The sequence below is a fragment of the Salvelinus fontinalis genome, chromosome 18 (assembly GCF_029448725.1).
Source record: "Salvelinus fontinalis isolate EN_2023a chromosome 18, ASM2944872v1, whole genome shotgun sequence".
Taxonomy (NCBI): Eukaryota; Metazoa; Chordata; class Actinopteri; order Salmoniformes; family Salmonidae; genus Salvelinus; species Salvelinus fontinalis.
In genome coordinates this window covers 59,343,138-59,369,637 of record NC_074682.1, presented here as the reverse complement: position 1 = coordinate 59,369,637, position 26,500 = coordinate 59,343,138, and the positions used below count along the sequence as shown (strand labels likewise).

General features: G+C 46.1%; 1 protein-coding gene across 3 annotated transcripts; it reads right to left on the bottom strand.

Annotated features, from left to right (window-relative positions):
* Positions 1-41: 41 nt before the first annotated feature.
* shisa10.1 (shisa family member 10, tandem duplicate 1) lies at positions 42-21,648 on the bottom strand. 3 transcript variants are annotated; one of them, XM_055869939.1, is made up of 7 exons: positions 21,479-21,648; positions 18,853-19,015; positions 12,804-12,937; positions 4,972-5,214; positions 3,123-3,663; positions 758-2,961; positions 42-715 (listed from the first exon to the last, which is right to left on the bottom strand). In XM_055869939.1, the coding sequence occupies exons 1-5, from the start codon at positions 21,540-21,542 to the stop codon at positions 3,374-3,376; spliced, it is 894 nt and encodes a 297-aa protein (XP_055725914.1). In that variant the 5' UTR covers positions 21,543-21,648; the 3' UTR covers positions 42-715; positions 758-2,961; positions 3,123-3,373. The 3 variants fall into 3 exon arrangements, with proteins under 3 accessions (XP_055725914.1, XP_055725912.1, XP_055725915.1); XM_055869937.1 differs by having other exon boundaries at positions 42-2,961; XM_055869940.1 differs by having other exon boundaries at positions 42-2,961; positions 12,804-12,934.
* Between the last annotated feature and the right edge of the window lie 4,852 nt (positions 21,649-26,500).

Sequence of the window (26,500 nt, the reverse complement as noted above, 5' to 3'; positions counted from 1 at the left end):
ACCAACAGATCTGGGACTAGGGATAAATAAGGATACAAGAGTTGGGAAAAGAAAAAAAAAATACATTTATTTGTCGTTGTAGCAAAATGGCATTTAATTCCTGATAACATTTTAAAACTACACGGCATGTCATTTACTCAGTCGAACAAGCAGCACGCTATAAAGCAGATATGGCTGACGAGGTGCTCACGACCTGAAGTCACACATGAACAACAGACGAAGGCTGGTTTTCCTGTCATAGCATGAGTCATAATACTCCCCATCTGAATATATATTGAGTCACACCAGGGTAAGTCTACACGAAACACAGCCCTTATTTTTTTGTGTTTCTAAAATCCCCGATGGGAAACACGAATGGAACCATTTCCCTGTTTGACAGCTAGGTTTTATGGGTATTATGACACATCCAATGTGGGGCTCTCAAACTCAACTCTGGACCTCAAAGCCAGTTCTACTGCATTTTCATTGTTCCCCTTCTAAAATCAGGGACTGATTTAGACTTGGGGACACCAGGTTCCCCTCTAATCAGGGACTGATTTAGACCTGGGGACACCAGGTTCCCCTCTAATCAGGGACTGATTTAGACTTGGGGACACCAGGTTCCCCTCTAATCAGGGACTGATTTAGACCTGAGGACACCAGGTTCCCCTCTAATCAGGGACTGATTTAGACCTGGGGACACCAGGTTCCCCTCTAATCAGGGACTGATTTAGACCTGGGACACCAGGTTCCCCTCTAATCAGGGACTGATTTAGACTTGGGGACACCAGGTTCCCCTCTAATCGGGGACTGATTTAGACCTGGGGACACCAGGTTCCCCTCTAATCGGGGACTGATTTAGACCTGGGGACACCAGGTTCCCCTCTAATCAGGGACTGATTTAGACCTGGGGACACCAGGTTCCCCTCTTCAGGGACTGATTTAGACCTGGGGACACCAGGTTCCCCTCTAATCGGGGACTGATTTAGACCCGGGGACACCAGGTTCCCCTCTAATCAGGGACTGATTTAGACCCGGGGACACCAGGTTCCCCTCTAATCAGGGACTGATTTAGACCTGGGGACACCAGGTTACCCTCTAATCAGGGACTGATTTAGACTTGGGGACACCAGGTTCCCCTCTAATCAGGGACTGATTTAGACCTGGGGACACCAGGTTCCCCTCTAATCAGGGACTGATTTAGACCTGGGGACACCAGGTTCCCCTCTAATCAGGGACTGATTTAGACCTGGGGACACCAGGTTCCCCTCTAATCGGGGACTGATTTAGACCTGGGGACACCAGGTTCCCCTCTAATCGGGGACTGATTTAGACCTGGGGACACCAGGTTCCCCTCTAATCGGGGACTGATTTAGACCTGGGGACACCAGGTTCCCCTCTAATCGGGGACTGATTTAGACCTGGGGACACCAGGTGGGTCCAATTTTTAACGATCAGGTAGAACAGAAAACCAGCAGGCTCCGTCCCCTTCGTAGGGTCAAAGTTGAATACCCCATGACATGGATCGAAACACGTGTGACGCAGATAAAACAACCCTGGGCAACAAGTTCTAACAAACGAGGGTCGTGTAAAAAAGGGGTGCAACAGCATACCCGAACGCAGACAGAAATACAACCAATAGCAGCCATGATCCTTTAGTCCCAACATGTCAGAAGCATGTATGTTCTACACTGCGTATTTCTACCTGACCTTTCCAGACCCTGACTTCACAGATACAGCGTAGGAAAACCAGGGGCTGGCTCCCAAAAAATAGTGCACTGCTTTTGACCAGGGCCCATAGGAACTCAAAAGTAGTGCACTTATATATAGGGAATAGGGGGCTATTTGGGATGCAGTTTAAGGAACATTTATCAACAGAGAAGAGGTCACTTGGATAAGTACAAAAAAAGTATGAATGTATGTACTTGTAAGTTGCTCTGGATAAGAGCGTCTGCTAAATGACTTAAATGTAAATAAAGACATTTTTTTTTAAAAGCATTACATTTCATTTGAAGGCTGGTAATGTTTCCATGCAGCTTGGTTCACCTACAAGGCTTGGTAGAAGAATGATTTTACATGATCTCACAGCATGAGTGGATAAACAAGGCATATTGTGGAAGTTTTAACATTCTTTAGAACGGTTTACGTCCAAAATGGCACCCTATTCCCTACATAGGGCACTACTTTTGAGTTCATTGGGCTCTGGTCAAAAGCAGTGCCCTACATGGGGACATAGACACGGCTTTAAAATGGTCTAAAAACCACCTTATCTGATGGTTTTATTTAAAAAATATATATATATATATATAATTTGGTTGGACCAAGAATTTATGGTATAAAAACAAAAAGGCACAACTGTTTCTTACATCTAGTTTCAGTACGAGACAGGATAACTTGACATTTTAACAGGACATACGTTTTACCACTAAACTAGATTTAGGTATATTTCATAATTTGTGTGAATGAGGATTCAGACATTTTGATTCTTGACTGTCTTCTACTCTACGTCATTCAACTACAGTGCAAAAAATGATTTAAATTATTTTAACCACAGTTTGGGTTGGTTGTACAATGAAGACAGAGGCACAGAAATACATGGAAGATTCCCTTTTTGCTGTTTTGTTTAGACTGTAATAATAATAATAAACCTGGGCCCTAACAAGGTATAGTATGCATTCCAAAGCATTCCAAACAGCACACTATTCCCTATGTAGTGCACTACTTTTGACCAGGATAGTGCACTACATAGAGAACGGGAGGGAGACCTGTGGTAGGGAACGGGAGGGAGGGAGACCTGTGGTGGGGAACGGGAGGGAGGGAGACCTGTGGTGGGAAACGGGAGGGAGGGAGACCTGTGGTGGGAAACGGGAGGGAGGGAGACCTGTGGTGGGAAACGGGAGGGAGGGAGACCTGTGGTGGGAAACGGGAGGGAGGGAGACCTGTGGTGGGAAACGGGAGGGAGGGAGACCTGTGGTGGGAAACCTGTGGTGGGGAACGGGAGGGAGGGAGACCTGTGGGGTGGTGGGCAACGGGAGGGAAACCTGTGGTGGGGAACGGGAGGGAGGGAGACCTGTGGGGTGGTGGGCAACGGGAGGGAAACCTGTGGTGGGGAACGGGAGGGAGGGAGACCTGTGGTGGGAAACGGGAGGGAGGGAGACCTGTGGTGGGAAACCTGTGGTGGGGAACGGGAGGGAGGGAGACCTGTGGGGTGGTGGGCAACGGGAGGGAAACCTGTGGTGGGGAACGGGAGGGAGGGAGACCTGTGGGGTGGTGGGGAACAGGAGGGAGGGAGACCTGTGGGGTGTTGGGGGAGACCTGTGGGGTGGTGGGGAACGGGAGGGAAACCTGTGGATAATGGAGAACTGCGTCAGACAGACAGTGATGGAGAATTGATTCAGTAGCCAGTTTTCGGAGGTTGGGAGTCGACGAAGGCAGGGTTATAGGCAGGCTGAGCAGAGAGGGAGTCAGGCTGGGCGGGAGGCGCGCCAGCCTGGGCTGGGTAGGCTGGTTGCTGGGCTGGATAGCCTGGTTGCTGGGCTGGGTAGCCGGGTTGCTGGGCTGGGTAGCCGGGCTGCTGGGCTGGGTAGCCAGGCTGACCTGGAGGCTGGATGGGGTAAGATGGCTGTCCTGGACTGAACCCAGCCTGACTATAAGGCACTGGGATAGCAGGAGGATAGGCTGAACCTGAAAGAGAGAGAGAGGACATTACCACACCAGACAGAGATGGTGTTTTTGGGCAAGTAGTCATAAGGTAGAACTAGAATGTTTCAACAGCAACCTGGAGAGAGACCCTCCTGGAGAGATACCCTCCTGTAGGAACAGGGTTGGAGTTAAAACCTACAGGAGGGTAGCTCTCCGGGAACAGGGTTGGAGTTAAAACCTACAGGAGGGTAGCTCTCCAGGAACAGGGTTGGAGTTAAAACCTACAGGAGGGTATCTCTCCAGGAACAGGGTTGGAGTTAAAACCTACAGGAGGGTATCTCTCCAGGAACAGGGTTGGAGTTAAAACCTACAGGAGGGTCTCTCTCCAGAAACAGGGTTGGAGTTAAAACCTACAGGAGGGTCTCTCTCCAGGAACAGGGTTGGAGTTAAAACCTACAGGAGGGTATCTCTCCAGGAACAGGGTTGGAGTTAAAACCTACAGGAGGGTATCTCTCCAGGAACAGGGTTGGAGTTAAAACCTAAAGGAGGGTATCTCTCCAGGAACAGGGTTGGAGTTAAAACCTACAGGAGGGTCTCTCCAGGAACAGGGTTGGAGTTAAAACCTACAGGAGGGTCTCTCTCCAGGAACAGGGTTGGAGTTAAAACCTACAGGAGGGTTTCTCTCCAGGAACAGGGTTGGAGTTAAAACCTACAGGAGGGTATCTCTCCAGGAACAGGGTTGGAGTTAAAACCTAAAGGAGGGTATCTCTCCAGGAACAGGGTTGGAGTTAAAACCTAAAGGAGGGTATCTCTCCAGGAACAGGGTTGTAGTTAAAACCTACAGGAGGGTATCTCTCCAGGAACAGGGTTGGAGTTAAAACCTAAAGGAGGGTATCTCTCCAGGAACAGGGTTGGAGTTAAAACCTACAGGAGGGTCTCTCTCCAGGAACAGGGTTGGAGTTAAAACCTACAGGAGGGTATCTCTCCAGGAACAGGGTTGGAGTTAAAACCTACAGGAGGGTATCTCTCCATGAACAGGGTTGGAGTTAAAACCTAAAGGAGGGTATCTCTCCAGGAACAGGGTTGTAGTTAAAACCTACAGGAGGGTATCTCTCCAGGAACAGGGTTGGAGTTAAAACCTACAGGAGGGTATCTCTCCATGAACAGGGTTGGAGTTAAAACCTACAGGAGGGTATCTCTCCAGGAACAGGGTTGGAGTTAAAACCTACAGGAGGGTATCTCTCCAGGAACAGGGTTGGAGTTAAAACCTACAGTGGGGTCTCTCTCCAGGAACAGAGGTCTGTTAAAAGGGTGCCATTACGTCATCACCTGTATGTCTATGACACTTACCAGTGTCTTGGTAGGGAGGGGGTGGTCCTGGCTGGAAGTGCTGTCCCTGGTTGCCCGGTGCTGTGGGCATGGGCTGCCCTCCTCCGTAGCCGGGTTGAGGCTGAGCCCCATACCCAGGCTGGACGGGTACGGGCTGGTAGGCTGGGTACTGAGGGCCACCCTGGTAGATATGGATGGGCTGCTGAGGTTGCTGGGTGAACTGGGTGTTCACCACTGTGGTGTGCGAGGTCGTGGCTATCACCGCTGTATGGAATGAGGCAGACAATAAATCAAGAGGTTAGTTCACACCGCTTTTTTATTAAAGCATTGTACAACTATTTGTTGAAACGGGCGTGGTGAAGGGAGAACCTAGTGAAGACGTTGTTGAAAAGCCCTAGTGTCTGTTTCTAATACCAACAGTGTAAACCACAGCCTAAAATATGTAGGTGGAAGAGCTGTGCAGACAGACATCCTGAGGGACAGGCCAGAAATGAAGCCTGATGAACAGGAAGCCCCATTCAGCTCAGTACAGAAGGTATCTAGGTTTCTTCCTAGGTTCTGGGCCTTTCTAGGGAGTTTTTCCCTAGCCACCGTGCTTCTACACCTGCATTGCTTGCTGTTTTGGGGGTTTTAGGCTGGGTTTCTGTACAGCACTTTGAGATATCAGCTGATGTACGAAGGGCTATATAAATACATTTGATTTGATATCTGCCACAAAGCTTCTGTCAGTCCATAACGTATTTGGGCACAGCAGTGTTCTACAATATTGGGACTGTTTGCTTTCATACTAAAATCTCAGCGCAGCTCAAGTAATTTCTCTGTCAAAAAACATTTAAATGAAGAGGAATGAGTCGTAATTGTGTTGGGAGGAGCACGCTGGGGGGGGGGTGCGTCCCACGCAGATGGGCTCAGAGCCACGTAGTTACGTCACGGGATACTGGGCTATCACATCTCAGTGTCTGTGGATTCTGATTAAGGCTTAAATGCCACTGGTTTAAACACACATCTACAAGAAGTGTTCATTTATTACAATTTATTACAACAAAGTCAAACAACCTGTTAAACATTGCCAGTTTCCAAATGTACTTTAAGCTAATCTTACACCATAGGTCTACGAATGTTGAATCCTACAGTTATTAGCAATGCTCAAAATGTATGAATTCTTGTTTCATGTTAAATTCCATGTTTCGAATTCCAAACAAGATGTTTCCCCACACTAAGTTTAGGTTACAAACACTAGATTACTTCTCCGTTGTAAAGAGGACACGGTTACATAATTGGGCGTTGTCTGAAATCAACCCTCGTGTCCCAGCTCAGTGTGCATTCCAAATGGCAAGCTATTCCTCTATATACACACTGCAGGTCAAAAGTAGGGAACTATATTAGGGAACTGTTTGGGATACACCATCTTTGTTTGTGGATTCCTCCCCACCGCCCGGCCTGTCAGGGTTCCAAGTGGGAGTGGTCTGACCACTTCCTGTATGACAAGGTGGCTCTGAAGGCTCCGCCCCCTGTGGTGTGTTACTACGGAAAGTATGAGTCAGACTCACTGGCTGGAAGTAACACACATTTTATTATTCTAACCACAGATTCAGCAGGCACGTGTTCAATAGACACCAAACAGGATAACACTTTTTTTTATTTTATTTTTATGAAATTCCAAGAAAACAAGAGTTTCTCATTCCAACAGCGCAGGACAGCCAGATGACACCTGGTTCCTGTTCGGTCGGCACCAAACGAGACAACTTTTCAAACACGGAAGGAACATCCAATAAGAAACGTGTTAGAGGAAGTAGAATACTACATGTTAGGGGAAGTAGAATACTCCCACGGCTTATCATCGTGTAAACCCTTTAGGTGTTTAAGTAAAGGAACTGGTAATATGGGAGCCAGAGGCTACGGACCAAATAGAACCCTATTCCCTATGTAGTGCACTACCCACAGGGCTCTGGTCTAAAGTAGTGCACTACCCATAGGGCTCTGGTCTAAAGTAGTGCACTACCCATAGGGCTCTGGTCTAAAGTAGTGCACTACCCACAGGGCTCTGGTCTAAAGTAGTGCACTACCCACAGGGCTCTGGTCTAAAGTAGTGCACTACCCACCGGGCTCTGGTCTAAAGTAGTGCCCTACCCCATAGGACTCTGGTCTAAAGTAGTGCCCTACCCCATAGGACTCTGGTCTAAAGTAGTGCACTACCCATTGGGCTCTGGTCTAAAGTAGTGCACTACCCACAGGGTTCTGGTCTAAAGTAGTGCACTACCCAGGTAATAGTGTACCATTTAGGATGTAGATATATTTCCCTACTTCACATTAAAACCAGTTGTGACTAGACTACCGGTATGTGGCTGTCTGCTCCATACGATTGGGCAGCATTTTACCACAAACAGAAACCTGAGGTGTGGTTCGAACAAGGAAAATAGTTTGAACTTTAGCTAACGCATTCCATTCGTTTGTTATGTTCTGGACGAACACAAAGTCTGAGAAGGTAGTGTTCGGACGGGCGTGTGTCTGTTTCAGGTCTAAACTGCCGCTACAAAATAATCATTTGGAAAATATGGTTTAATGTACTAAAAAATAGCAAAGTAATTTATAGTTTGAATATTGCCGCTAAAATACACAGTTATCCATGCAAAAAAAGTTGCTATTTGTGGCTTCACCGTAACATTCTAGAATGTTCATTCAAATCGTTCAACTGAAATTGTTACTAAGTAACATGTTTGCCGCTAACGGAAGCCTTGTTGAACTTAACTCTACTTAACACTGACCCCCAGACTACACAGAGATACTACAGTCAGAACTGACCCCCAGACTACACAGAGATACTACAGTCAGAACTGACCCCCAGACTACACAGAGATACTACAGTCAGAACGGACCCCCAGACTACAGTCAGAACTGAGCCCCCAGACTACAGTCAGAACGGACCCCCAGACTACAGTCAGAACTGACCCCCAGACTACAGTCAGAACTGACCCCCAGACTACACAGAGATACTACAGTCAGAACGGACCCCCAGACTACAGTCAGAACTGACCCCCAGACTACACAGAGATACTACAGTCAGAACGGACCCCCAGACTACAGTCAGAACGGACCCCCAGACTACACAGAGATACTAGTCAGAACTGACCCCCAGACTACAGTCAGAACTGAACCCCAGACTACACAGAGATACTACAGTCAGAACTGACCCCCAGACTACACAGAGATACTACAGTCAGAACGGACCCCCAGACTACACAGAGATACTACAGTCAGAACGGACCCCCAGACTACAGTCAGAACTGACCCCCAGACTACACAGAGATACTACAGTCAGAACTGCCCCCCAGAATACACAGAGATAATACAGTCAGAACTGACCCCCAGACTACAGTCAGAACTGACCCCCAGACTACACAGAGATACTACAGTCAGAACGGACCCCCCCAGACTACACAGAGATACTACAGTCAGAACTGATCCCCAGACTACACAGAGATACTACAGTCAGAACTGACCCCCAGACTACAGTCAGAACTGACCCCCAGACTCCACAGAGATACTACAGTCAGAACGGACCCCCAGACTACAGTCAGAACGGACCCCCCCAGACTACACAGAGATACTACAGTCAGAACTGACCCCCAGACTACACAGAGATACTACAGTCAGAACTGACCCCCAGACTACACAGAGATACTACAGTCAGAACTGACCCCCAGACTACAGTCAGAACTGACCCCCAGACTACACAGAGATACTACAGTCAGAACTGCCCCCCAGAATACACAGAGATAATACAGTCAGAACTGACCCCCAGACTACAGTCAGAACTGACCCCCAGACTACACAGAGATACTACAGTCAGAACTGACCCCCAGACTCCACAGAGATACTACAGTCAGAACGGACCCCCAGACTACAGTCAGAACGGACCCCCCCAGACTACACAGAGATACTACAGTCAGAACTGACCCCCAGACTACAGTCATAACGGACCCCCAGACTACAGAGATACTACAGTCAGAATTGACCCCCCAGACTACATAGAGATACTACAGTCAGAACGGACCCCCAGACTACACAGAGATACTACAGTCAGAACGGACCCCCAGACTACAGTCAGAACTGACCCCCCAGACTACAGTCAGAACTGACCCCCAGACTACAGTCAGAACGGACCCCCAGACTACAGTCAGAACGGACCCCCAGACTACAGTCAGAACGGACCCCCAGACTACACAGAGATACTACAGTCAGAACGGATGTCCCCAGACTACAGTCAGAATGGACCCCCAGACTACACAGAGATACTACAGTCAGAACTGACCCCCAGACTACACAGAGATACTACAGTCAGAACGGACCCCCAGACTACAGTCAGAACGGACCCCCAGACTACAGTCAGAACTGACCCCCAGACTACACAGAGGTACTACAGTCAGAACGGACCCCCAGACTACAGTCAGAACTGAGCCCCCAGACTACAGTTAGAACGGACCCCCAGACTACAGTCAGAACGGACCCCCAGACTACACAGAGACACTACAGTCAGAACGGACCCCCAGACTACAGTCAGAACGGACCCCCAGACTACACAGAGATACTACAGTCAGAACTGATCCCCAGACTACACAGAGATAATACAGTCAGAACGGACCCCCAGACTACAGTCAGAACTGACCCCCAGACTACACAGAGATACTACAGTCAGAACGGACCCCCCCAGACTACACAGAGATACTACAGTCAGAACTGACCCCCAGACTACACAGAGATACTACAGTCAGAACGGACCCCCCCAGACTACACAGAGATACTACAGTCAGAACTGATCCCCAGACTACACAGAGATACTACAGTCAGAACTGACCCCCAGACTACAGTCAGAACTGACCCCCAGACTCCACAGAGATACTACAGTCAGAACGGACCCCCAGACTACAGTCAGAACGGACCCCCCCAGACTACACAGAGATACTACAGTCAGAACTGACCCCCAGACTACACAGAGATACTACAGTCAGAACTGACCCCCAGACTACACAGAGATACTACAGTCAGAACTGACCCCCAGACTACAGTCAGAACTGACCCCCAGACTACACAGAGATACTACAGTCAGAACTGCCCCCCAGAATACACAGAGATACTACAGTCAGAACTGACCCCCAGACTACACAGAGATACTACAGTCAGAACTGACCCCCAGACTACAGTCAGAACTGACCCCCAGACTACACAGAGATACTACAGTCAGAACTGACCCCCAGACTCCACAGAGATACTACAGTCAGAACGGACCCCCAGACTACAGTCAGAACGGACCCCCCCAGACTACACAGAGATACTACAGTCAGAACGGACCCACAGACTACACAGAGATACTACAGTCAGAACTGACCCCCAGACTACAGTCATAACGGACCCCCAGACTACAGAGATACTACAGTCAGAATTGACCCCCCAGACTACATAGAGATACTACAGTCAGAACGGACCCCCAGACTACACAGAGGTACTACAGTCAGAACGGACCCCCAGACTACAGTCAGAACTGACCCCCCAGACTACAGTCAGAACTGACCCCCAGACTACAGTCAGAACGGACCCCCAGACTACAGTCAGAACGGACCCCCAGACTACAGTCAGAACGGACCCCCAGACTACACAGAGATACTACAGTCAGAACGGATGTCCCCAGACTACAGTCAGAATGGACCCCCAGACTACACAGAGATACTACAGTCAGAACTGACCCCCAGACTACACAGAGATACTACAGTCAGAACGGACCCCCAGACTACAGTCAGAACGGACCCCCAGACTACAGTCAGAACTGACCCCCAGACTACACAGAGGTACTACAGTCAGAACGGACCCCCAGACTACAGTCAGAACTGAGCCCCCAGACTACAGTTAGAACGGACCCCCAGACTACAGTCAGAACGGACCCCCAGACTACACAGAGACACTACAGTCAGAACGGACCCCCAGACTACAGTCAGAACGGACCCCCAGACTACACAGAGATACTACAGTCAGAACTGATCCCCAGACTACACAGAGATAATACAGTCAGAACGGACCCCCAGACTACAGTCAGAACTGACCCCCAGACTACACAGAGATACTACAGTCAGAACGGACCCCCCCAGACTACACAGAGATACTACAGTCAGAACGGACCCCCAGACTACACAGAGATACTACAGTCAGAACGGACCCCCCCAGACTACACAGAGATACTACAGTCAGAACGGACCCCCAGACTACACAGAGATACTACAGTCAGAACTGACCCCCAGACTACACAGAGATACTACAGTCAGAACTGACCCCCAGACTACACAGAGATACTACAGTCAGAACGGACCCCCAGACTACAGTCAGAACTGACCCCCCCAGACTACACAGAGATACTACAGTCAGAACGGACCCCCAGACTACAGTCAGAACGGACCCCCAGACTACACAGAGGTCATTGAGAATATAAACAAATAGTTCATATAATTGTTTTAAATCTAAAATCAACCAGCATATTTGTATTGTATTTTAGCGTAAACATGTTTGTTATCGTGTTGTGAACAAAGGAGACATAGTGACTTGCGGAAGTATTCACCCCCCTTGGCATGTTTCCTATTTTGTTGCCTTACAACCTGGAATTAAAATTGATTTTTTGGGGGGGGTTAGTATCATTTGATTTACACAACATGCCGACCACTTTGAAGATGAAAAATATTTTTGTTATTTTGAAACAAACAAGAAATAAGACCAAAACAACTTGAGCGTGCATAACTATTCACCCCCTCAAAGGCAATACTTTGCACAGCCACTTTTTGCAGCAATTACAGCTCCAAGTCTCTTGGTGTGTGTCTCTGTAAGCTTGGCACATCTAGCCACTGGGATTTTGCCCATTCTTCAAGGCTAAACTGCTCCAGCTCCTTCAAGTTGGATGGGTTCCGCTGGTATACAGCAATCTTTAAGTCATACCACATATTCTCAATTGGATTGAGGTCTGGCCTTTGACTAGGTCATTCTAATAGATGTAAATGTTTCCCCTTAAACCACTAGAGTGTTGCTTTAGCAATATGCTTCGGGTCATTGTCCTGCTGGAAGGTGAACCTCTGTCCCAGTCTCAAATCTCTGGAAGACTGAAACAGGTTTCCCTGAAGAATTTCCCTGTATTTAGCACCATCCATCATTCCTTCAATTCTGACCAGAGTACCTTCTTCCATATGTTTGGGGAGTCTCCCACATACCTTTTGGCGAACACCAAACGTGTTTGCTTATTTTTTTCTGGCCACTCTTCTGTAAAGCCCAGCTCTGTGGAGTGTACGGCAAAGTGGTCCCATGGACAGATACTCCAATCTCCACTGTGGAGCTTTGCAGCTCCTTCAGGGTTATTTCTTTGGTCTCTTTTGTTGCCTCTCTGATTAATGCCCCTCCTTGCCTGGTCCGTGAGTTTTGGTGAGCGGCTCTCTCTTGGCAGGTTTGTTGTGGTGCCATATTCTTTCCATTTTTTAAAAATAATGGATTTGATGGTGCTCCGTGGGATGTTGTTCTGTTGTTATAACCCTGATCTGTACTTCTCCACAACTTTGGTTGCACCGGATCTTATTTAGGGGCTTCATAGCAAAGGAGGTGAATACATATGCACGCACCACTTTTCAGTTATTCATTAAAGTTGTATTTTTCCATTTCACTCCACAAATTTGGACTATTTTGTGTATGTCCATTACATGAAATTTAAAATTACAGGTTGTAATGCAACAAAATAGTAAAAACACCTAATGAATACTTTTGCAAGGCACTGTACATCTGGGCTTCAGCATATTAGAGTAAACATCCTGTGATCAAAGGAGACTTACGTCTGGGCTTCCGGCACATGTTGTACAAGCAGCAGCAGGGACACAAGCAGCAAGAGATTAAAATAATCAGAAAGATGACAGGTATCGTTATGAACGGCCAGATGGTGAACGTGCTGCTGCTGCTGCTGCTGCTACTGGAATGGAGAAACACAACAATCAGTCAGAGATATCATTATTTCTGAACTAATAAAGCCAGATCATTAAAAAAAAAAAATACTTCTGTATTGTACTGTCGCATAAAGCATTGCATGTTAGCCCTGTGCAGCCAAAGATACACAGAAGGGAAGGTGAACCTCTGTCCCAGTCTCAAATCTCTGGAAGATTGAAACAGGTTTCCCTGAAGAATTATAACTACAAAGCAGGATCAAGGAGTTGGCAAAGCTAACTTTTCTAAATAATCTGAAATAGCGATGATTTTTTTTTAGAAAGATGAAACTTTAAATGGGTTTAATTGATTCCACCAAAAACATGTTTAGCTTTCTAAATCAGACAAAACAAACTGTTATTTCTGCTTGTTTATCAAAGTAAAACTGGCTAATTCAGTGATCTTGTTTTATATCCCGCTAAGTTGTGTTGATTGTGGGGGGGGTCTACTCTGCTCCTGTTCTGATGGGGTGGTGACAGAACCTGTTCACGTATTACAAGGACGGATGTTTGTGCAAAGTTTCATTTCACTGATCTGAAAAGAGCTTTTGTTTGAAAGAGGAAGTGAGGGGTTGTGGTTGACATCTTCGTGACAGAATGTGTTTTCACAATCGTGTTGGTGGCTCGGCTGAGTGTTTCAGCAATAAAGAGATGTTCTTCAATGTTCTTCAGGTCTCAGGTCAGGTTTGCAACAAGCACAGTTCCCTGAACCACGTGGTCAGTGGTTTCATCTTTGAGTCGGTGTCAAATGGCTACCTATTCCTATCGTAAAGTATTCAGACCCCTTGACTTTTTCCACAATTTGTTACGTTACAACCTTATTTCTAAAATGGATTAAAATTTAAAAAATCCTAATTAATCTACACACAATACCCCATAATGACAAAGCGAAAACAGGTTTTTATAAAAATAGAAATACCTTATTCACATAAGTATTCAGACCCTTTTGCTATGAGATTCAAAATGGAGCTCAGGTGCATCCTGTTTCCATTGATCATCCTTCATGTTTCTACAACTTGATTGCAGTCCACCTGTGGTAAATTCAATTGATTGGACATGATTTGGAAAGGCACACATCTGTCTATATAAGGTCCCACAGTTGACAGTGCATGTCAGAGTAAAAACCAAGGCTTGAGGTCGAAGGAATTGTCCGTAGAGCTCCATGACAGGATTGTGTGAGGCACAGATCTGGGGAAGGGTACCAAAAACTGTCTGCAGCATTGAAGGTCCCCAAGAACACAGTGTCCTCCATCAATCTAAAATGGAAGAAGTTTGGAACCACCAAGACTTCCTAGAGCTGGCCGCCCGGCCAAACTGAGCAATCAGGGGAGAAGGGCCTCGGTCAGGGAGGTGACCAAGAACTCGATGGTCACTCTGACAGAGCTCCAGAGTTCCTCTGTGGAGATGGGAGAACCTTCCAGAAGGACAACCATCTCTGCAGCACTCCACCAATCAGGCCTTTATGGTAGAGTGGCCAGACAGAAGCCACTCCTCAGTAAAAAGGCACATGACAGCCCGCTTAAAGGTTGCTAAAAGGCACCTAAAAGGACTCTGACCATGATAAACAAGATTCTCTGGTCTGATGAAACCAAGATTGAACTCTTTGGCCTGAATGCCAAGCGTCACGTCTGGAGGAACCCTGGTACCATCCCTACAGTGACTTGCCTAGTTAAATAAAATAAATACGGTAAAGCATGGTGGTTGCAGCATCATGTTGTGGGGATGTTTTTTAGTGGCAGGGACTTTGAGACTAGTCAGGATCAAGGGAAAGATGAACAGAGCAAAGTACAGAGAGATCCTTGATGAAAACCTGCTCCAGAGTGGTCAGAACCTCAGACTGGGGCGAAGGTTCACCTTCCAACAGGACAACATGAGTGGCTTCGGGACAAGTCTCTGAATGTCCTTGAGTGACCCAGCCAGAGCCCGGACTTGAACCCGATCGAACATCTCTGAGAGACCTGAAAATAGCTGTGCAGCGACGCTCCCCATCCAACCTGACAGAGCTTGAGAGGATCTGCAGAGAAGAATGGGAGAAACTCACCAAATACAGGTGTGCCAAGCTTGTAGCGTCATACCCAAGAAGACTCGAAGTGGTAATCGCTGCCAAGTACTGAGTAAAGGGTCTGAATTAGAGGTCGACCGAATATGATTTTTCAACGCTGATAACGATTATTGGAGGACAAAAAAAAGCCACTACCGATTTAATTGGCACATTTGTGGCCTGCTGGAGGTCATTTTGCAGGGCTCTGGCAGTGCTCCTCCTTGCACAAAAGCGGAGGTAGCGGTCCTGCTGCTGGGTTGTTGCCCTCCTACGGCCTCCTCCACGTCTCCTGATGTACTGGCCTGTCTCCTGGTAGCGCCTCCATGCTCTGGACACTACGCTGACAGACACAGCAAACCTTCTTGCCACAGCTCGCATTGATGTGCCATCCTGGATGAACTGCACTACCTGAGCCACTTGTGTGGGTTGTAGACTCATGCTACCACTAGAGTGAAAGCACCGCCAGCATTCAAAAGTGACCAAAACATCAGCCAGGAAGCATAGGAACTGAGAAGTGGTCTGTGGTCACCACCTGCAGAACCACTCCTTTATTGGGGGTGTCTTGCTAATTGCCTATAATTTCCACCTTTTGTCTATTCCATTTGCACAACAGCATGTGAAATTTATTGTCAATCAGTGTTGCTTCCTAAGTGGACAGTTTGATTTCACAGAAGTGTGATTGACTTGGAGTTACATTGTGTTGTTTAAGTGTTCCCTTTATTTTTTTGAGCAGTGTATATAAAAATCATGACAATTACAACAAAACTGAATTAACCTGTTTGGGCTGCAAGCTGAATATTGAAAAAACTGGAAAATGTGTGCACATTTTCAAACGGCCTCCTAAGAAACTTTTTATTTTCCAATATGCATATATTTACTACTGTTGGATAGATAACAGTCTATAGTTTCTAAAAAGGTTTGAATTGTTTCTCTAAGTCGAACAGAAATATTTTTACAGCCATTTTCCCAGCCGAATTGAGATTTCCAAAATGCGATGTGTCTCTTTAAGACCTTCTCTATAAAAGGCCCTTTGACTTGGGACCATAGAAACACGTCACACGCCTTCGTCAGGCTGTAATGCGGAAGTGAGAATTGAAAGGAGTCGAATATCTCGTCCATGGACTGAATAACACACCTTCTTGTGAGACCTGCGCAGTTAAAAAAAAATTCCGGGCGCGAAGCAGAATTTGGTCTCGGCTTCTGGAACAAGGTAGATAACGGTGAATATGATCTCTGACTACGATATTATTTGATACATGTCACAAAATCATCCTAAAGTATGTTTTTTTAATATACTTTAATTATATTATTGCAATTTATTCTGGACTTTAGATGTGATACGACGGAAGAATTTTTTGAAGAAACGCTGAGTAGCGCCGCAATGCTATTGTGCTTGCTAACCAAAGAGGGAAATAATTCGTTCTGGAACCCAACTAAAGACTCTACTGGACATTGGACCCCGTTACAACATTCTGATGGAATATCAACAAAGATAAGACCCAATTTGGGATGCTTTTTCATATATCTGTTGAGCTGTGCTGTGCTAACTGGGCTAACTGTGCTAGGCTAGCGCTTGACCAATGCTAGTGCTGACTTATGCTAGCTTATGTTGTTAGCTAATATAACGATATATTGTGTTTTCGCTGTAAAACACTTCAAAAATCGGAAATGTTGGCTTTATTCACACGATATCTGTCTTTCATTAGCTATCCACCATATGTTTTTCTGAAATGTTTTATGAGGTGTAATTAGTAGTCGACGTTGGTGTATGTATTTTCTCTGGCTACTCCCGTCTGGATTCAGACTCTAGCTATGTGTTAGCATTTTTGGGTAGCATCAATGTAAAACTGATTTATAGCTAAAATATGCACTTTTTATGAACAAAACATAGATTTATTGTGTAACATGTTATATGACTGTCATCTGAGGTAGTTTTTTCTGGGCTCTTTAGGTTGGTTTTAGTTTATTTCGGTTGGCTTGTGCATGCTACTTGAATCATAATTCATACTTCATAATCATATCCATACGTGTCTGTCCACTTTTGTATTTGGTGGTGAGCTAACATAAATATATGTGGTGTTTTCTCTGTAAAACATTTAAAAAATCGGACATGTTGGCTGGATTGACAAGATGTTTATCTTTCAAATGCTGTATTGGACTTGTTAATGTGTAAAAGTTAAATATTTAAAAAAAATAGATTTTGAATTTCGCGCCCTGCAGCTGTTGTCATTTTCGTCCGATTTCGGGCTTGCACCCCAAACAGGTTAACACTTATTTTAACTTAATATAATACATAAATAAATAATTAAACATGTTCAATTTGGTTTAAATAATGCAAAAACACATTGTTGGAGAAGAAAGTAAAAGTGCAATATGTGCTATGTAAAAAAGCTAACGTTTAAGTTCCTTGTTCAGAACATGAGAATATATGAAAGCTTGTGGTTCCTTTTAACATGAGTCTTCAATATTCCCAGGTAAGAAGTTTTAGGTTGTAGTTATTTTAGGAATTATAGGACAATTTCTCTCGCAAACGGAGGAAAGTGCTGTTTGATTGAATACTGCTGCCTACCACTGCTCGGTCAGACTACTCTATCAAAAATCTAATCATAGACTTAATTATAATACAATAAACACGCAGAAATATGAGCCTTAGGTCTGGTCAAATCTGGAGACTATCATTTAGAAAAAACAAAATGTTAATTCTTTCACTGAAATACAGAACCGTTCCGTATTTTATCGAATGGGTGGCATCCATCAGTCTAAATATTGCTGTTACATTGCACAACGTTCAATGTTATAATTATGTCAAAATCTGGCAAATTAATTACAGTCTTTGTTAGGAAGAAATGGTCATCACACAGTTCGCAACGAGCCAGGCGGCCCAAACTGCTGCATATACCCTGACTCTGCTTGCACTGAACGCAAGAGAAATGACACCATTTCCCGAGTTAATATTGCCTGCTAACATGAATTTCTTTTAAACTAAATATGCAGGTTTAAAAATATATATTTGCATATTCATTTTAAGAAAGGCATTGATGTTTATGTTTAGGTACATTTGTGCAACGAATGTGCTTTTTTCGCGAATGCGCTTTTGTTAAATCATCACCCGTTTGGCGAAGTTGAAGTAGGCTGTGATTCAATGATAAATTAACAGGCACCGCATTGATTATATGTAACGCAGGACAAGCTAGATAAACTAGTAATATCATCAACCATGTGTAGTTAACTAGTGATGATGTTAAGATTGATTGTTTTTTTTATAAGATAAGTTTAACGCTAGCTAGCAATTTACGCGAGTGCAGCAAGGAGCCAAGGTAACAGGTAGTCACCATGCCACGCAGTCTCCTAGTGGATTGCAAAGTAATCGGCCATAATCGGCGTCCAAAAATGACGATTGTCGTGAAAACTTGAAATCGGCCCTATCGGTCGACCTCTAGTCTGAATACTTATGTATATGTGATTTCATTTTTAAATTTTAATACATTTGCAAAAATGTCTAAAAACCTGTTTTTGCTTTGTCATTATGGGGTATTGTGATGTCATTATGGGGTATTGTGATGTCATTATGGGGTATTGTGATGTCATTATGGGGTACTGTGATGTCATTATGGGGTATTGTGATGTCATTATGGGGTATTGTGATGTCATTATGGGGTATTGTGTGTAGATTGAGGGGGAAAAACAATTCAATACATTTTAGAATAAAACATAACAAAATGTCAAGGGGTCTGAATACTTTCCAAATGCACTACTTTAGACCAGGGCCCTATTCCCTATATAGTGCACAACTTTAGACTAGGGCCCCATGGGGCATAGGGTACCATTTGATTTAGGACATAGCCATAGTTTTTGTCCTCCTACCTGAAAAAGCAGCTGTTCTGTTCAGACTTCCCCATCTGTCCGTAGCCATTGCTGCAGCAGTATCTATTCTCACACGTTCCACAGCATTCCTGGAAGACACCGCAGTACTGCTTGGAATGGATTCGGCTGCTGGCATCGATGTAGCCCTCACAGTCATCACCAGCTGGGTAGAAAGGAGAAAGACATCATAGGTTTGAGTTGGACAAAGCTTGGGAGAAAATACATGGTATAGTCTAACTTGGAAAGACAACAGCAATAACATTGACAAGTAATACAACAAACAGAACAGAGTTAATGAGGGAGTTTGATTAAGCTGACCCACAGTGCACCGGGCTATGGCCCACGACATGAACAGGCAAAAGCAGTGAAGGAGGAGCGCTCTCTTCAAAATCAACAGTTATCTGCCCCCTGCTCGGTCATCAACAAGGTAGCATGGAGCATACATCTATTTTCATAAAATATGTGTTTTTATCCAAAGCAATACCTTTAGCATGTGAAAACACAGAATCCTACTCAATACTCCATGTGCTTAACCTACATAAAAGAAAATTGGAGGTGCAGAGGTGCAGAGCTGTCTCATGCCCAGTTCCAAAATGAATTCAATCACTTTTCACATGGTGCAACCCTGACAGATAATCAAACCCCCTCAGTGTTTTTTAAAGCCTTATTCTACCAGGTAAGTTGACTGAACACATTCTCATTTACAGCAACGACCTAGGGAATAGTTACAGAGGAGATGAGATGAATGAGCGGATTGGAAGCTGAGGATGATTTAGTGGCAGTGATGGTATGAGGTACAGATTGTGAATTTAGCCAGGACACCGGGGTTAACACCCCTACGATAAGTGGCATGGGATCTTTAGTGACCACAGAGAGTCAGGACACCCGTTTAACATCCACTCCGAAAGACAGTACCCCTACACAGGGCAATGTCCCCAATCACTGCCCTGGGGCATTGGGATCTTTTTTAGACCAGAGGAAAGAGTGCCTCCTATTGGCCCTCCAACACCACTTCAAGCAGCAGCTGGTCTCCCATCCAGGGACTGACCAGGACCAACCCTGCTTAGCTTCAGAAGCAAGCCAGCAGTGGGATGCAGGGTGGTATGCTGCTGGGGTGGGTGTTGACCACATGGGGCTACAGAGTTCCCCAATGTCTTAAAAGCACCATAATGTTGTGATCAAATCAACTGGGAACTAGGACATTTCTGACTTCTGAGCATTCAAGACAACTGGGAACCTGTGGGATGCGGGGAAATTAGCTCCGACTGGTAAAATCGTTTTCTCTTTTTTTTCCCCCCTTCTCCCCGAGTTCACAGTTGACACGAAAGCACCACAATTCCACCTCTGAGTTTAACCTGGCCAAAACAACTGCTATGCAGATGTGGACTAAAGCCAATCTGATTGATTTGGCCACTTAATCTCCAAACTGTCTATCTGAAGCCTAAAACGAGGTGGATGTCCATGCAGTTAGCAGAGGGTAACGTAAAGTCATGAGGTGGCAGGCCCGCCAGACAGACATCCTTGATTGCTTCCTCGAGATCTGGTTTATCGAATTAGAGTAGCTCGGATGTGAATGACCTCTCACAATCAGGCGCAGAGCAAATGATTAATGTATCTCTCTCTGGCTAAAATGCCCTCAAAATACTGTATATTTCAAATTTCGACATTTACAATCCAAGATGGAGTGAAACACTAGTCATGTCCCAGTCTCACCCATGTAATTTACGAGTTCGTTCCCTGTGACATCATGGAAGCAGACACTTTTTAAAAAATTACTTTAGCTAGTTACAACTAAATGAACAACAAACAGTTCAACTCCACGAGTCACACAACACATATTGCATGTTTATAACGTCAATCCACTCAGAAATACACACGTCTAGTTCGTAACTCAGTAACGTTAACAGCGGAGGAAGTGGATATTGCGAAATTAGAACGATATAGTAAGTTAGTTAGATAATACTATCCACAGGATCCACATGTGTGCCATCACAGCAGCAGGATGTGTGACCTGTTGCCACAAGAAAAGGGCAACCAGTGAAGAACAAACACCATTGTAAATACAACCCATATTTATGCTTACTTATTTTCCCTTGTGTACTTTAACCATTTGTTACATTGTTACAACACTGTATACATTATGACATTTGTAATGTCTTTATTCTTTTGAAACTTCTGTATGTGTAATGTTTACTGTTCACTTTTATTGTTTATTTCACTTTTGTATATTATCTATTTCACTTCCCATGCCAATAAAGCCCCTTGAATTAAATTAATACTGCATAACGACGTTACGTCCATGTTTGACAGTGAGATAACATAACCCTTCTCTAGACCAATAATGTACTTAAACCCTCTTAAGAGTTAAGGAAAAGTCATACGAAACAGTCATACATATGTAGTTACCAAACAGACAGTAAGTGGCTTTAGCAGCATGGTTGCCAGACTCGCCCCACCTCATCCGAAAATGAAAGATGTACCTTCACATGTACTTTCACTTTTAGACATCTAACGTTAGCTAGCTTTGAGGAGAGGGGAAAAAACATCAACAAACTCTTAGCTACAATGTCACAGACTGATACTGAACAATGTTTGTTAATGACTGATTTCCAATTGACAAACTCACCGGTCACGAAGGGGATCAGAGTCCCACACAAAAGGAGCACAACAACGCACAGACTCTCCGCCATGGCTTTGTCTATTCAGATGCTACTAACGAGCACAACGGCAATAGCTTTGTCTATTCAGATGCTACTAACAAGCACAACCGCAAGTCCCAGCCCGGAATGCTATAGTTTCTTCTTCCATGGTATTATGGCGGTCCGCAAACAACGTTAGAGGTGCATGCCGCCACCTACTGGATGGGGGGGGGGGGGGGGGACTGACAAACCAAAATAATAAGGATTAGGTCAATGTAAAAAAAAAAAAAACACACACTTCTAATATTCAAAAGTACATAAAACAAAAACTACAACTGTACTCTTTCAGTCGGATTTAAATGTCTATTCAGATCCCTCGACAGGCTCTGGAACCTGGGAGGGGGGAACCTCTTAACTCTGTATTATTCCCTGTAACATTTCGGCTGTAAAGTCCTGGAGATCCAGAAATACTTTTTTTGCCACCTTCACAATGATGTCTAGATTCTTTAAACTTTTTATTAGTTTGACTAGTGTAATTCAATCACTTTGCTTATAAACGCAACAAAGTTCACCTGCTTCACAGTTAGTGTGTCGGGATCCTTCTCCTGCATGGGATTCACTGCAGGCTGTGGGACATCCACTACCATTCAGTGGCGTTTTATTCATGGATGCCAAGGGAAGCCAGGCTTCCCCAAAACATTTTTTTTAAGAAAAAAACAAATAACCAAATCTTTTCTTTCCTCTCTGTCTTTCATCAAGTTCCTTCAATTTGCAAGAGGCTTAATGTATCTCACCGGAGAAAGCATCCGAGCGAGGGAAACAGCGCCCCCTCTGTCTCAGTATGCCTAGTGTATCTATCTGATGTTATCTGGTCAGAAAGAGTATGTGTCACGATCGTGTGGCGGATTAACGGACCAAAATGCAGCTTTTGGAAAATAAGCCATCTTCTTTTATTATAACACGAAGATGAACACGACACAAAAACACTTTAACAAAACAACAAAACAACAAAACGACCGTGAAGCTACAAACGTTGTGCACAAACATACAGGCTACAAACGTTCTACATAGACAATTACCCACAACCAATGAGAGCCTATGGCTACCCTAAATAAGGCTCCCAATCAGAGACAACCGAAATCAGCTGTCTCTAATTGGGAACTCATTCAGGTAACCATAGACTCTCCTAGATAACTAACCAACATAGACAACGCTAGACATATACACTCAACACAAAACCATCTACTACACCCCATAACCCCTTTACCAAATAAACACCCAAATCCAACAAAACATAAACATTACCCATGTCACACCCTGACCTAACTAAAATAATAAAGAAAACAAAGAATAATAAGGCCAGGGCGTGACATAACCCCCCCCTTGAGGCGCGAACTCCGGGCGCACCATACACAGTCTAGGGGAGGGTCTGGGTGGGCTCCCCTCCACGGTGGCGGCTCCGGCTCTGGTCGTAGTCCCCACGTCACCACAGTACCTAACCACCTCCTAGGCTTCCTCCAAACGACCCCCCTCCACATTAACCCCATTGCATTAAGGGGGAGTTCCGGACTAAGGGACAGCTCCGGACTAAGGACCAGTACCAGGGTAAGGGGCAGTACCAGGGTCAGGGGCAGTACCAGGATAAGGGGCAGCACCAGGGTAAGGGGCAGCACCAGGGTAAGGGGCAGCACCAGGGTAAGGGGCAGCACCAGGGTAAGGGGCAGCTCCGGACTGAGGAATGGCAGCTCCGGACTGAGGGACTGCAGCTCCGGACTGAGGGACTGCAGCTCCGGACTGAGGGACGGCCCATGGCTGGCTGACAGATCTGGCTGCTCATGGCTGGCTAACGGATCTGGCTGCTCATGGCTGGCTAACTGATCTGGCTGCTCATGGCTGGCTGACGGATCTGGCTGCTCATGGCTGGCTGACGGATCTGGCTGCTCATGGCTGGCTGACGGATCTGGCTGCTCATGGCTGGCTGACGGATCTGGCTGCTCATGGCTAGCTGACGGATCTGGCTGCTCATGGCTAGCTGACGGATCTGGCTGCTCATGGCTAGCTGACGGATCTGGCTGCTCATGGCTAGCTGACGGATCTGGCTGCTCATGGCTAGCTGACGGATCTGGCTGCTCATGGCTAGCTGACGGATCTGGCTGCTCATGGCTGGCTGACTGATCTGGCTGCTCCTGTCTGGTTGGCGGCTCTGGCAGATCCTGTCTGGTTGGCGGCTCTGGCAGATCCTGTCTGGTTGGCGGCTCTGGCAGATCCTGTCTGACGGACGGCTCTAGCGGCTCCTGTCTGGCTGGCGGCTCTAGCGGCTCCTGTCTGGCGGACGGCTCAGTGGGCTCATGGCAGACGGGCGGCTTTGCAGGCTCATGGCAGACGGGCGGCTTTGCAGGCTCATTGCAGACGGATGGCTCAGATGGCGCTGGGGAGACGGATGGCTCAGATGGCGCTGGGGAGACGGATGGCTCAGATGGCGCTGGGGAGACGAGCAGTTCAGTCAACGCTGTGCAGACGGCAGACTCCTGCCGGCTGAGGCGCACTGTAGGCCTGGTGCGTGGTGCCGGGACTGGTGGCACCGGGCTGGGGACACGCATCTCAGGGCTAGTGCGGGGAGCAGCAACAGGACGCACAGGACTCTGGGGACACACAGGAGGCTTGGTGCGTGGTTTAGACACTGGTAGTAAAGGGCTGGAGACACGCACCATATAGCTAGTGCGTGGAGGAGGCACTGGTGGTACTGGATTGGGGCGGGGAGGTGGCGCCGGAAATACCGGACCGTGCAGGCGTACTGGCTCCCTTGAACGCCGAGCCTGCCCAACCTTACCTGGTTCTATGCTCCCCGTCGCCTGACCAGTGCGGGGAGGTGGAATAACCCGCACCGGCCTATGTAGGCGAACCGGGGACACCATGCGTAAGGCTGGTGCCATGTACGCCGGCCCGAGGAGACGCACTGGTGACCAGATGCGTTGGGCCGGCTTCATGACATACGGCTCAACGCTCAGTCTAGCCCGGCCGATACGTGGAGCTGAAATGTACCGAACCGGGCTATGCACGCGTACAGGAGACACCGTGCGCTCTACTGCGTAACACGGTGTCTGCCCGTACTCCCGCTCTCCACGGTAAGTACAGGGAGTAGGCGCAGGTTTCCTACCTGACTTCGCCACACTCCCTTTAAGGCCCCCCCCAATAAATTTTTGGGGTGTACTCACGGGTTTCCAGCCTTGTCTCCGTGCTGCCTCCTCATATCGCCTCCTCTCGGCTTTCGCTGCCTCCAGCTCTTCACGAGGGAGGCGATATTCTCCAGGTTGATCCCAAGGTCCATCTCTTTCCAATTCGTCCTCCCAACTCCAGAGATCCTGTGTAGGTAGGTCCTGTTGCCGCCTTCCATGCCGCTTGGTCCTATGGTGGGTAATTCTGTCACGATCGTGTGGCGGATTAACGGACCAAAATGCAGCTTTTGGAAAATAAGCCATCTTCTTTTATTATAACACGAAGATGAACACGACACAAAAACACTTTAACAAAACAACAAAACAACAAAACGACCGTGAAGCTACAAACGTTGTGCACAAACATACAGGCTACAAACGTTCTACATAGACAATTACCCACAACCAATGAGAGCCTATGGCTACCCTAAATAAGGCTCCCAATCAGAGACAACCGAAATCAGCTGTCTCTAATTGGGAACTCATTCAGGTAACCATAGACTCTCCTAGATAACTAACCAACATAGACAACGCTAGACATATACACTCAACACAAAACCATCTACTACACCCCATAACCCCTTTACCAAATAAACACCCAAATCCAACAAAACATAAACATTACCCATGTCACACCCTGACCTAACTAAAATAATAAAGAAAACAAAGAATAATAAGGCCAGGGCGTGACAGTATGACATTGTTGCCGCCTGTAGCATTGAATGCAAGGGAAGCCAACGAGCATTTTGCCTCCATTTAATTTTTTTACAAATTAAATAATAGCCAATCAGCGTTGAGCTAAACTGTGTGAGCTCAGCTGTGAATGGTCCAGGCGCACCAACAAAAAAAGTGTCAAGGGAAGCCAGTTTGGATTTGGCTTCAGACCAATCACATCACAAGCCAAACATCATTATTGACAGGAAAAACTTGAATTGTTACATCTCATTGTGTTGTTGTCCTCCAGTGGCTAGCTAGCTAACTAAAATTGGGCCTTTCCTAAATTAGCCATCGATGGAGATAGGGATTTGGACTTGTGGTTTTACTTAATTCTCCGTACTGGCCAATGATTATAAAGGGGATTCTGATCCAACCATATTTTCAAACTTTGTTCCCCTGGCCTATGTACAAAAGGCTGTAAAGTATTTGTTGTTAATCATTTCAGTAATGTTAGTTCCTCATATCAAAGCTGTAGTTCCGCCCACCGGTGAAGTGGAGCAGAGCATGCTGGGCGATCTCCAGCTCAGAAAATAAGATAAGCTGGAGAGAAGTCAAGCGAGAGAAAGTTCCAGACGTCCTTGTGTTTTCTCCAATTAGCTTTTATTGTGTTAGCCGAGGCCAGTGTGCATCCTTGTTGATACAACACACACACACACACACACACACACACACACACACACACACACACACACACACACACACACACACACACACACACACACACACACACACACAAACAGACACACACACACACAAACACACACACACACACACACACACACACACACACACACACACACACACACACACACACACACACACACACAAACAGACACACACACACACACACACACACACATTTTATTGGCTCTTAACCAACCGTGCTATTTTACTATCATGTGTGTTTTTTCGCGTTGTTCGTAACTTGTTTTGTACATGATGTTGCTGCTACCGTCTCTTATGACTGAAAAGAGCTTCTGGACATCAGAACAGCGATTACTCACCTCAAAATGGACAAAGAGTTCTTCTTCAATGAGTCGGACGGGAGGGATATAGTACTACAGACACCCGACCAGG

Bases quoted from the DNA above. Each gene is read 5' to 3' on its own strand.
- shisa10.1 (XM_055869937.1), bottom strand. From the start codon at position 21,542: ATGGCGGAGAGTCTGTGCGTTGTTGTGCTCCTTTTGTGTGGGACTCTG. The intron at 5,215-12,803 runs GTAAGTCTCCTT...CATTCCATACAG, and splicing joins CATGTGCCGGAAGCCCAGAC to CGGTGATAGCCACGACCTCG. The intron at 3,664-4,971 runs GTAAGTGTCATA...TCTCTCTTTCAG, and splicing joins CCCTCCCTACCAAGACACTG to GTTCAGCCTATCCTCCTGCT.